A 9,549-nucleotide genomic window follows, 5' to 3' on the forward strand; every position below is an offset into this window, starting at 1 on the left:
TACCCTTACCATCTAACTCAATACCGGTTTAGTTTCGGTATTTCCTTGTTCTTTCCTGACCCACTTTATCCCTGATTGATGTGTTACTACTATTATCACTATAAAAGGGTGGTCCAGCTCGTTCATTGTACTTTGTTTAAGGTTATTTTCGTCATTCTAAAATCTGATCGCTCTTTGTAGTCGGCACATGCGCAGAAGGGTAGAAGGTATTTTTACTTCCCGCCCACTCTCGCAAGCGGTCTCAGTAACCGCCAGCGGTCTCGGCAACTCGACCGAAGCGCAGAAATAACGAACCAAACGTGCCTACGTGTTGTTGTCCCATTGGATTTCTCTCGATCGTCGGGATTCAGAGCACCAACACAGTCTCTCCCTCTCTCTCTCTTTCTTTCTTTACACTCTCTTCACTTTTCGTCTCTCTCCCCCTCGTTCCTGTGTTTTTTCCTCACTGAAATTCTCTCATTTCCACTCACTTTACCCATTTATCGCTTGAAACTTTTTGTGGAATTCGGCTTTCCTTTGCTTGATCTTCCTTTTCGATGCGATTTCGTGCTTGGATTGGTTCGACTTGGACATATTTTTCAGTTTGAGCAGCGGAGGGCTGGAGAAAAATGCTCGAGGCTGTGGAGAGCTCAGGCAATGGGGGATTTTCGTCGCAGTTGCAAAGCTGTGGAGATAGTAGCGAGGAAGAGCTTTCCGTGCTTCCTCGGCACACCAAGGTTGTTGTCACCGGGAACAATAGGACAAAATCGGTTCTCGTTGGTCTTCAGGGCGTAGTGAAGAAGGCCGTAGGACTCGGAGGCTGGCATTGGCTGGTAATTTTGATCGTATAATTTAGGGTCTTTTTGGGAACGGGGCAGTCGGTTTTGGAATAGATTTAGGCTCGTTTTCTGGATTTTCTGGCGTAATTTGTTGGGTTTTGGGGGGAGAATGTGGGTAGTTGGGTGTTTAATTGGGGTTAATATGTGGCTCATTTGGAAAAAAACTGGAGGTTTTGGGTGAGAATAGGCTTTGAATTTTATGAAGTGGGTTTGAGTAAGGGATATGGGTTACTTGGGAATAATGATTTGCAGTTTTCGGCAAAGTTGGAATTTTTAGCTCTGTCGTGTGTTTTAGTATTTGCTTCTATCTGTATTTTGTTCAGCTGCTTCTTCTTTGAATTGGTATTTTTGAGTTAATACTTCGGTTCCGTGATACATGTTGGATAGTATGTAAATTTTGCGATTGATGATAAAAAGTGATTTAGGACACTGCTCGATCTTGCACATTTGATCTTATTATTAGGTTTTCTTTCTATATGAGTTACTGGTGGATTGAGTAGGTGGCTTAATGGCCACAATGATGGTTTGTTTATCTGAGCTATTGGATTGAGGTCTCTCTAATGTATGACAAATTAGGGTGCATGTGTAATTAACAATCATGCGGGGAAAAAGAAGTTAATTGCCTGCGTTTATGATATCTTAAGCTCTAGAGGAGCTTGGTTAGTTGCTTTACCGACATTTGGGATAATTGAGCTGGTTCTAGTGTAGTGCCCTTATTTTATATTTTGATAAGCATGTTCTCAATTTTTTTCTCTTTATTAATCAATTTTCTTTCCATCAAATTGAGAAATTAGATTTTTTTTCTGCAATTATGTTTCTGATGCAATTGCCGAAGCCAATTACTGTGGCTTTGTTGTTCTCAGATTCTGTAACTAAAAGTTGCATTGTGTTGCCCTTGAATGATTTTCTGTAAATTTGGCCTCTTTGATTTTGATTTTTGAAGATTCTGGTCTGCTAGGATTAACTACTCATTTACATTCTTTTTTATTTAATTTTAGAATTTGAAGTTCCCCAGATTATTCATTATTGCCCTCTTCTATTTTATTTATTTCATTAGAGAAACACATTCATCTGCATGCTCTGCAGATCTGAGTTGGGTGCGAAATGGCTATCTCAGCTGTCCGATCACGGCTGAGATAGCCATTGATCAAACGACTGCGATAGTTGTCGATCAGATGGCTGAGATAATGGTTGATCGGACGGCTGAGTAGCCGTTGATCATGATCGGATGGCTGAGATAGCGTTTCACATGTTTCGTACCAAATGGTTTTTCGTATTGGATCAGCTTTCTGTATATATATACATATATATATATATATATATATATATATATATATATTTGTATGGTATCTTTACTTATATTGTTGTCATCTAAAGTATAACATGGCTCTTTTTTGCAACTTCACCCAATTCTCTCTCCTATTTTCTCTTAGTGTCTGCACCCAAGTCTACTCTTCTAACTGAACTTTCATACTTGCTGCAATTGTCTTCTTATTTTGGTTGCAACCAAATAGTTTTCTATTCAAATTGAGCCAAAAGGTTTTTTTTTCTTATTACCTGAAATAAGGAAACTTAGATAATCTATTTCTAGCTTATAAATTGGCCAAACTTAGCAAATGTGGACTAAATCCCAAGTGAGTTTGGGCTAAAATTCTGAGCTTCTCATTGTTTGTTTCTTGAATCTTGCTTCTTTGATGTGATATTTTATTTTTTGTCCTTAGCTTGGATTTTGTCCAGGCTTTAATTGCATTAACTAATGCTTATTCTTTTTGCTTTCAGTGGTTTCTTTGGAAAACTATTGTTTATCATGTAACATGCATTCTATGAAGTGTCTCTTTTATAATATTGTTTCTTAGGGTAGCACTCCAATAACTATTCCCGTTTAAATTTTTTGCTGGGCATGGTTGCACTGTGACTGTTTATTATGGTGATATGTTCTGTCCTTTTGGCCTTCCTAGATATGATTCCCAATTTTTGTGAAGTGGTTCAAATTATTTCTCAGTAATCATCCAGAACAGCAGTTAGTTGCTGTGTTCTTTTCCTGCATTGCGGTGATTTCGCATCCAACTTTTTTATGCATTAAAATTCTTTCTAATTGTTCTTCAATTTCAAGTAAGTTTGTATTGTATTTCTTTTGGAGATCAGTAGAAGATCTATTTCAAAATTTTGATTGCCATCATTGTTTTATTGCACTTGAGGTACGTTAGTCCATTCCTCTTTAAATTACATGTTATTTCTTTTCATATTAGTGTTCAGACAGGTCACTTATGTTTGCATGATAAGTTTCAATTCTTGGAGACATCTAGATATCCTTTTTCTCTTTTTATCTTAATATTTTTTTTTCAAAGACAGGTATTTTATGCATAAAATTTATTATTGTAATGTTATTATCGGTTCAGTCGGGGTAATTTTTTTTGTGCCTATGTTCTTGATGCTCCAGGTCCTTACAAATGGCATAGAAGTTAAGCTACAGAGAAATGCTCTTAGTGTGATTGAAGCGCCAACTGGTAATGAGGATGATGATGATCTTGAATGTGAGAACATTCAGTGGAATGGTTCTGATATTGGTTAGTTTCAAAAAATTTCTCATTGATTTGTTGGGTTATCATCAATACTTCTCAAGATGGGAACAGCAGCTGTTTTTATTACAATGGCAATTGGTTTGAAAATCCTATAATCGGTTTTTTATTTTTACAGTGTCTTAAAGTTTTCTTTGGTTGTATTCTCTTCCATTCTTAATGTTGGTCTAACTTAGCATTTTGTCTTCGTTGACTCATGCAGCATTTGACGACAGCCAAAAGGTCCAGAGGCCAAGGCATCGCCCCCATAAATCAACTGTGTCAGCTCAGAAAGCTGCCAGCCGGTCCCACTCAAGTGATTTGCACTCTAAGGCATCTGCTTCACCAGCTCGTGGTGTAACGGTATAAACTGATCTTGTCTATTCAGTTTTTTTTCTTTTTGTTTAATGGGCAGTTGTTCCCAAGCTCTTTTAAGAATTGTTCAAATTGTTTTTGTTTGTTGTAAGAAAATCAAATGAGTCAGAGAGTAGCCTCTGACCATTGCCTTAACTTTTTCTGACGTGTTGCACAGAGAGTTGATTTAAGCAAATTAGAGACAACTGCACTGTGGAGATATTGGCGTCACTTCAACTTAGTGAGTATCTCAACACTTTTCTCCATTGCCTCTGCCAAAGATTAGGCAACTCTGAACTAATCTTCTTTATATATACAGGTTGCCTCCAGTCCTAACCCATCAAAGGAGCAGCTGACAGATGCGGTTCAGAGGCATTTCATGGCACAGGTATATTTCGTTTAGTTGTGTTCTTTGTCAAGGATGGCTTAGACTATTGGTATTGTTACCATCATAAATCTCCATGAAAGGATTGTAACCGTCTTGTACCCAATTGCTCTATTGCACAGCAATTGGATGAGTTGCAGGTCATAGTAGGCTTTGTTCAGGCAGCGAAGAGGCTAAAAACTGTGTGCAATTGATCAGATCTTGCCCCCTAGCAAACGAAAACATGTGGCTGATGCTAACAGATTTGGATCCGTTTTGCCTTTAGTTTTGTAGTGTTTTAGTTTATCTTTGTAACATAGTGTGTCGTTGGACAGTAGGGATTTCCCTCAATGTTTATGGCTGTTCCCAAGTATAGTGTCCTGTTATCTAGTTATGTATGTAAATATGTCATAGTTAGATGTACTAAAAACTGGTCAATATGGCTTTAACATTGCCCTTATGAAACTAGCGCTGACTTGGTTTTTTTTTTTTTTGGGGGGGGGAGGGGGGGAGGGGACCAGTAGAAAGAGTGTGTTTGGTTTTTCAATGTATATTCTCATCTCTATCTCTCGTCACTGTCTTATTGTAAGAGAAACTATGCAAGCATTTCTCTGTTAGTGTTATTGTGAGAGACGTAGTGCTGGGAAGGTCACAGAGATCAGAGCAAGATCACCATTGTTATCAGTAGAAATGTATACAGGGTTATTTTACTCATTTCCAGTAACCAGTGTATATATCTGGAGTTATGGGTAGATAATATATCTGAAGGTCACGCCTGTCGCATAGCCAATTCTCTGAGGGATAAACTTCTTATAAAGATCACAGCAAGATCACCATTGTTATCAGTAGAAATGTATACAGGTACTTTGATAATTTCCAGTAACCAGTGTATGTATCTGGAGTTATGAGTAGATAATATATCTTATTAGGAACATATGGTTCAAATTTGGTCGAATTCTAATTTTTGTACATGAAGCTAAATGAATGATAGCTATTAGGGGCATTTTGTGAACTTCTTTTATATTCACTTGAGTGAAAGAATAAAAGGAGGTGGAATTCCAGAGCCTAGTGCCTGTGTCCAGCTCTCTTTCCTAACTTCTCTCTTTTTTCTCTCTTTCTCTCATCTTCTCAATTGTTTTCTTATTTTTTATGTTATTAGAGTAGTGAATTCTTGTATCAGGCCGTTTTAGGACTTTTTCTTCTCTTCTTGCTGAATGCATATTTCATAGGGGTTTTCCAAATCACCATTTGATTGGAGTTCTAAGGTCGGAATTTTTCTAGTTTTTTTTCAGCCATAACCCAAGGGTTAATGGTTTTTATTGCTAATGAAGTGAATTCTATTGGTTTTTATTGCTAATGAAGTGAATTCTATTGAAGCTGCCCTCAGAGGGTCCTATTGTTGGAAAGTTCCAAGTTTTTCCCTAATGGAGATCTAATTCCTTTCGTTTTGATCGATTGGTGGTGGAATTGGTTTGCTACACCAGTTTTTGATATTGTCCTTGCCTTAATTACTTTGCGTGGGGCCCACGTAGCCTATTGCCCACTTCAATTATTGTGGGACGGTTTAATTGGGTCTTTCTAAGTGGTTTGTCTCTTTATACTATTGTAATTACTACAGAAAGGTTGAAATGGCAAAATTATCTAAATTTGTTCTAATCTATCTAGAAGTTAAGAGGAAGACCAAATACTTGAGGGATGAACATCTTGTACCACTAATTAATGATCGGGAAGCTAAAAATAGCCTAGTAATGACTTGGTTAACTGCAAAGGAGATATGGATGTCCCTTGAGTCTATATATGTGTTGGAGAGCAATTTATTAAAAATTTATGAACTCTATTTTAGATTGTTTGGCTTGGAGAGAGGTGACATGAAAATTATTGATTATTATAGTAAGATGCATGGTATCCTAAAGGACATTAACATTTATTGCCCATTTATCATCGAAGAAAAACAATTGAGAAAACAATAAGAACAAATTTATGTTGCAAAATTTTTGGAAAACCTTGATCCTAAGTATAATGAGGTACAAACCCAGGTTCTTACTTTAGACGAGGTTGCTTCTCTCCCTAATCCTTTCAGTAGGGCGTGGCTTGCAAGTTTAGTTGTGATAATACATGGTGGTAAGAAAGCATCTATAGTAGTAGGGTGTGACATACAGGATTAGTTGTGTAAGGAAGCATCTATAGTTGACGTTCTTGCCCTTGGTATCTTGCATTAGTCTATTGGATTAAAAATCACTCGTGGCCATGGTAGTAGCAATAGGGGCCAAGGCTGGGATGGATTTGTTTGTCAAAGACAAAGGTCATTCTAGGTGTGCCTATTGTAAGTGTACCAACGATATTTTTTATAGATGCTGGAAAAAGTTTGTTAAACCAGGATGGGTGAACATTACTATTTTTAGAGCGGTGAGAACTCTACAACTTCTTTGTGTTTGGGGTTCTAGATGAGATGCAATAATTAATTCAAATGATGACCTAGTTGGTTTATGTTTCTACTATTGTGCCTCAATCCACTTTTGCTGCAACAACTACTCTTGCTAAATCAGGTGAGTTTGCTTTACATAAACATCTAATTTCTACTTTGGTTATTGATTCTCGTGCGTTAGTTCGTGTGTCAAGTATGTCTTACTTGTCTTCTCAACTTAGTCTTTCTTTGCCTATAAGTCACACTTGTAGATGTCTCTTCTTTAGTTAGTGGAGCAGGACCAATTAAACCTACTTCTTTATGTCTTGATTCTATTTTGTTAGTTTCTAAATTTCCTGGGGATTTCTTCTTTATTAGCCCAATTACAAAGTCTTTAAATTGTTCTATAGTTTCTACCCCTCTCATTGTGTATTTCAAAACCCCCAGACAAAGGAGATGATTGATTCAAGACATGACAAAGATGTATTGTATCACTTGGAGGGATCTTTATTGCTTGCATCCTTTGCACTTCATGTTCGTGGTATACCTTTCTACTGCCATCTTTGTTTTAATCATCCGTCTCTAGCAAAGTTATCACAGTTGTTTCCTCATTATTTTCTCCAATCCAATTCCAGTGCAAATTATGTCAACTTGCTAAGCACTGGTGAGCATTATTTCCTCCTAATCAGTCTTCTAGTTGTAATCTTTTTTAGATTGTCCATTTAGACGTGTTGCGACTATGTCATGTGGTCAGTATGTTTGGTTATAAGTATTTATTGTCATTTATTGATGATTTTAGTAGGACTACATAGGTATATCTCCTAAAGAGAAGTTTAAAGTATTTGATGTATTCCAAACATTTTATAATGAAATAAAGACTCAGTTTGGTGTTATACTTCATGTTTTGCATACCAATAATGGGCCCAAATTTATGAATTATAAGTTTCATTCTTTTTGTCGGTCTACATGTATTATTCATTAGTCTACGTGTGTGTGTATATTCTATAACAAAATAATGTAGCCGAGAGAAAAAATTACCACTTGTTTGAAGTCGTGTACACTTTGTTATTACATATGTATCTTTGTAAATCTTTTTGGAGAGATGTGATCTTTATTGTTTGTTTTTTTATTAACAAAAGGTCTTCTTTTGTACTTGGTTGTTAAATTCTATTTTATATTCTCAAGCCTAAGTTGAGTTATTTCCCTTATGTCTTCCAGTTTTTGGTTGTGTTTGTTTTGTCCATGTACTTGGACTCATAGGGGATAACTATCACCTAAAGTTATCAAATGTGTCTTCTTGAGATACTCCTGAACACAAAAGAGTTATAAATGTTTTTGTCCATCTGCTAGGAAATATTTTTTTATCATTAGATGTCATAGAAGACTATTTTAGCATATCTAGTTTTTCACCTAGTGACATTGTTTGTTTTATTTTTGTTGGTCCTAGCCATGTGGAGGATCCACCTAGTCCACTACTACCAATACCAATAACTAAATTGTTACAAGTGTATCAACTCATACAGTACGGGATCATACCACATAATACTCTCTCTTTGTGACCTGAATCAACACCATATTCGTATAAGGTACCTGAGGTAAGTGATCTCCATCTTCCTGTTGTTGTCCGCAAAGGTGTCCGCACTTGTACACTGTATCTATTTCACGATTTGTCTCTTTTCATTCTTTGTTGGAGTCTTTTAAATCTTTTGCTCTATCATTGTTTTTATGTGATATTCCTTCTTTAGTGTAGAAAACTTTATCCTCTCCTTTATGGACACAACCTATGGATGTAAAAATGGAAGGTCTAGTGGATTGTAGGAATTGGAATCTATTTGAGTTACCCCCTAAGGTGTCTATTGTGGGAAGTCATTTGGTCTATATCGTCAAATTTAATAGCGATGGGGTCCATTGAATGGTATAAGGTACATCTTGTGGCTAAATGATATACCCATACTTATGGTATCGATGTCTTTGAGACATTCTCTCCTATTGTCAGTTATCTTCCATTCGGATTCTGATTTCATTGCTAGTGACACAAGTTTGGCATTTACACCTGTTGGACATTAAAAATTATTTTTATATGGTGACCTGATTGAGGTAGTCTATGAAGCAACCTCTTAAGTATGTTGCTCAGGGGGAGGTTGGAAATGTATATAAGTTAAGTAATATTTACGGTCTTAAGCAAAGTCTCAGGGCATGATTTGAAAAATTCAGCTAGTTAGTTATGTTATTTGGTTTTTTCAAGAGTCATTGTAATTATTCCTTGTTTATTTCGAGAAGATCTACATGAATTGTGGTGGTACTTGTTTATGTGGATGATATTATATTGTCTAGAAGTGATAATCAAATAATTGAGGAGGTGAAAATACGTCTTACACAACGTTTTCAAACCAATGATTTAGAGTCTCTTAAATACTCTTTCTAGATATTTATGTTACTAGGAGTAAAACAAGAATTGTGTTAACTCAAAGGAAATAAGTGACAAACATGCTCTAGGAGTATGGGTTACTAGGGGCGAAACCTATAAATACTCCTATGAAAGTTGGTCATAACTTAAAGTTGACAGTCTAGAGCTTAGGAACAAAACTATGTATAGGTGACTTGTGAGGAATCTTATCTATGCTACTATCACTCGCCTAGATATGTCATTTGTAGTTAGTATGTTTAAAGGGAACACTAGGAAAATGGTTGTTTTATATGCACCATAGTAATTTGAGAATTGAAGCTTACTCAAATGTTGATTATGCAAGATCAAAACTAGATAGGAAGTCCACTTCTCACTATTGTGTTTTGTTGGTGGAAACTTGGTTAGTTCAAAAAGTAAGAGACAAAATATAGTAGTTCGTTCCAGTGTAAAAACTGAATAAAGAGTAATGACTCATACATTAAGTAAACTTATAAAGGTTAGATCAGTGTTACAAGAGATAAATTTTATTAGTACGAAGGTCATGACTATGCGTTGTGATAATTAAGCTGTAATGATTGCAAGCAATCCTATGTTTCATGAATGTATAAACAATATAGAGGTTGATTATTATTTCATCCTTAATA

General features: G+C 36.1%; 1 protein-coding gene across 1 annotated transcript; it reads left to right on the forward strand.

Moving 5' to 3' along the window:
• Positions 1-326: 326 nt before the first annotated feature.
• LOC137953231 (uncharacterized) lies at positions 327-4,570 on the forward strand. Its single transcript, XM_068800516.1, has 6 exons — positions 327-812; positions 3,259-3,385; positions 3,600-3,739; positions 3,909-3,971; positions 4,050-4,118; positions 4,238-4,570. The coding sequence occupies exons 1-6, from the start codon at positions 609-611 to the stop codon at positions 4,307-4,309; spliced, it is 675 nt and encodes a 224-aa protein (XP_068656617.1). The 5' UTR covers positions 327-608; the 3' UTR covers positions 4,310-4,570.
• The last annotated feature ends 4,979 nt before the right edge of the window (positions 4,571-9,549 follow it).

The sequence above is a fragment of the Aristolochia californica genome, unplaced genomic scaffold (assembly GCF_029961685.1).
Source record: "Aristolochia californica isolate CCGP_79_NKW_82.1479 unplaced genomic scaffold, dmAriCali1.0.hap1 SCAF_16, whole genome shotgun sequence".
Taxonomy (NCBI): domain Eukaryota; kingdom Viridiplantae; phylum Streptophyta; class Magnoliopsida; order Piperales; family Aristolochiaceae; genus Aristolochia; species Aristolochia californica.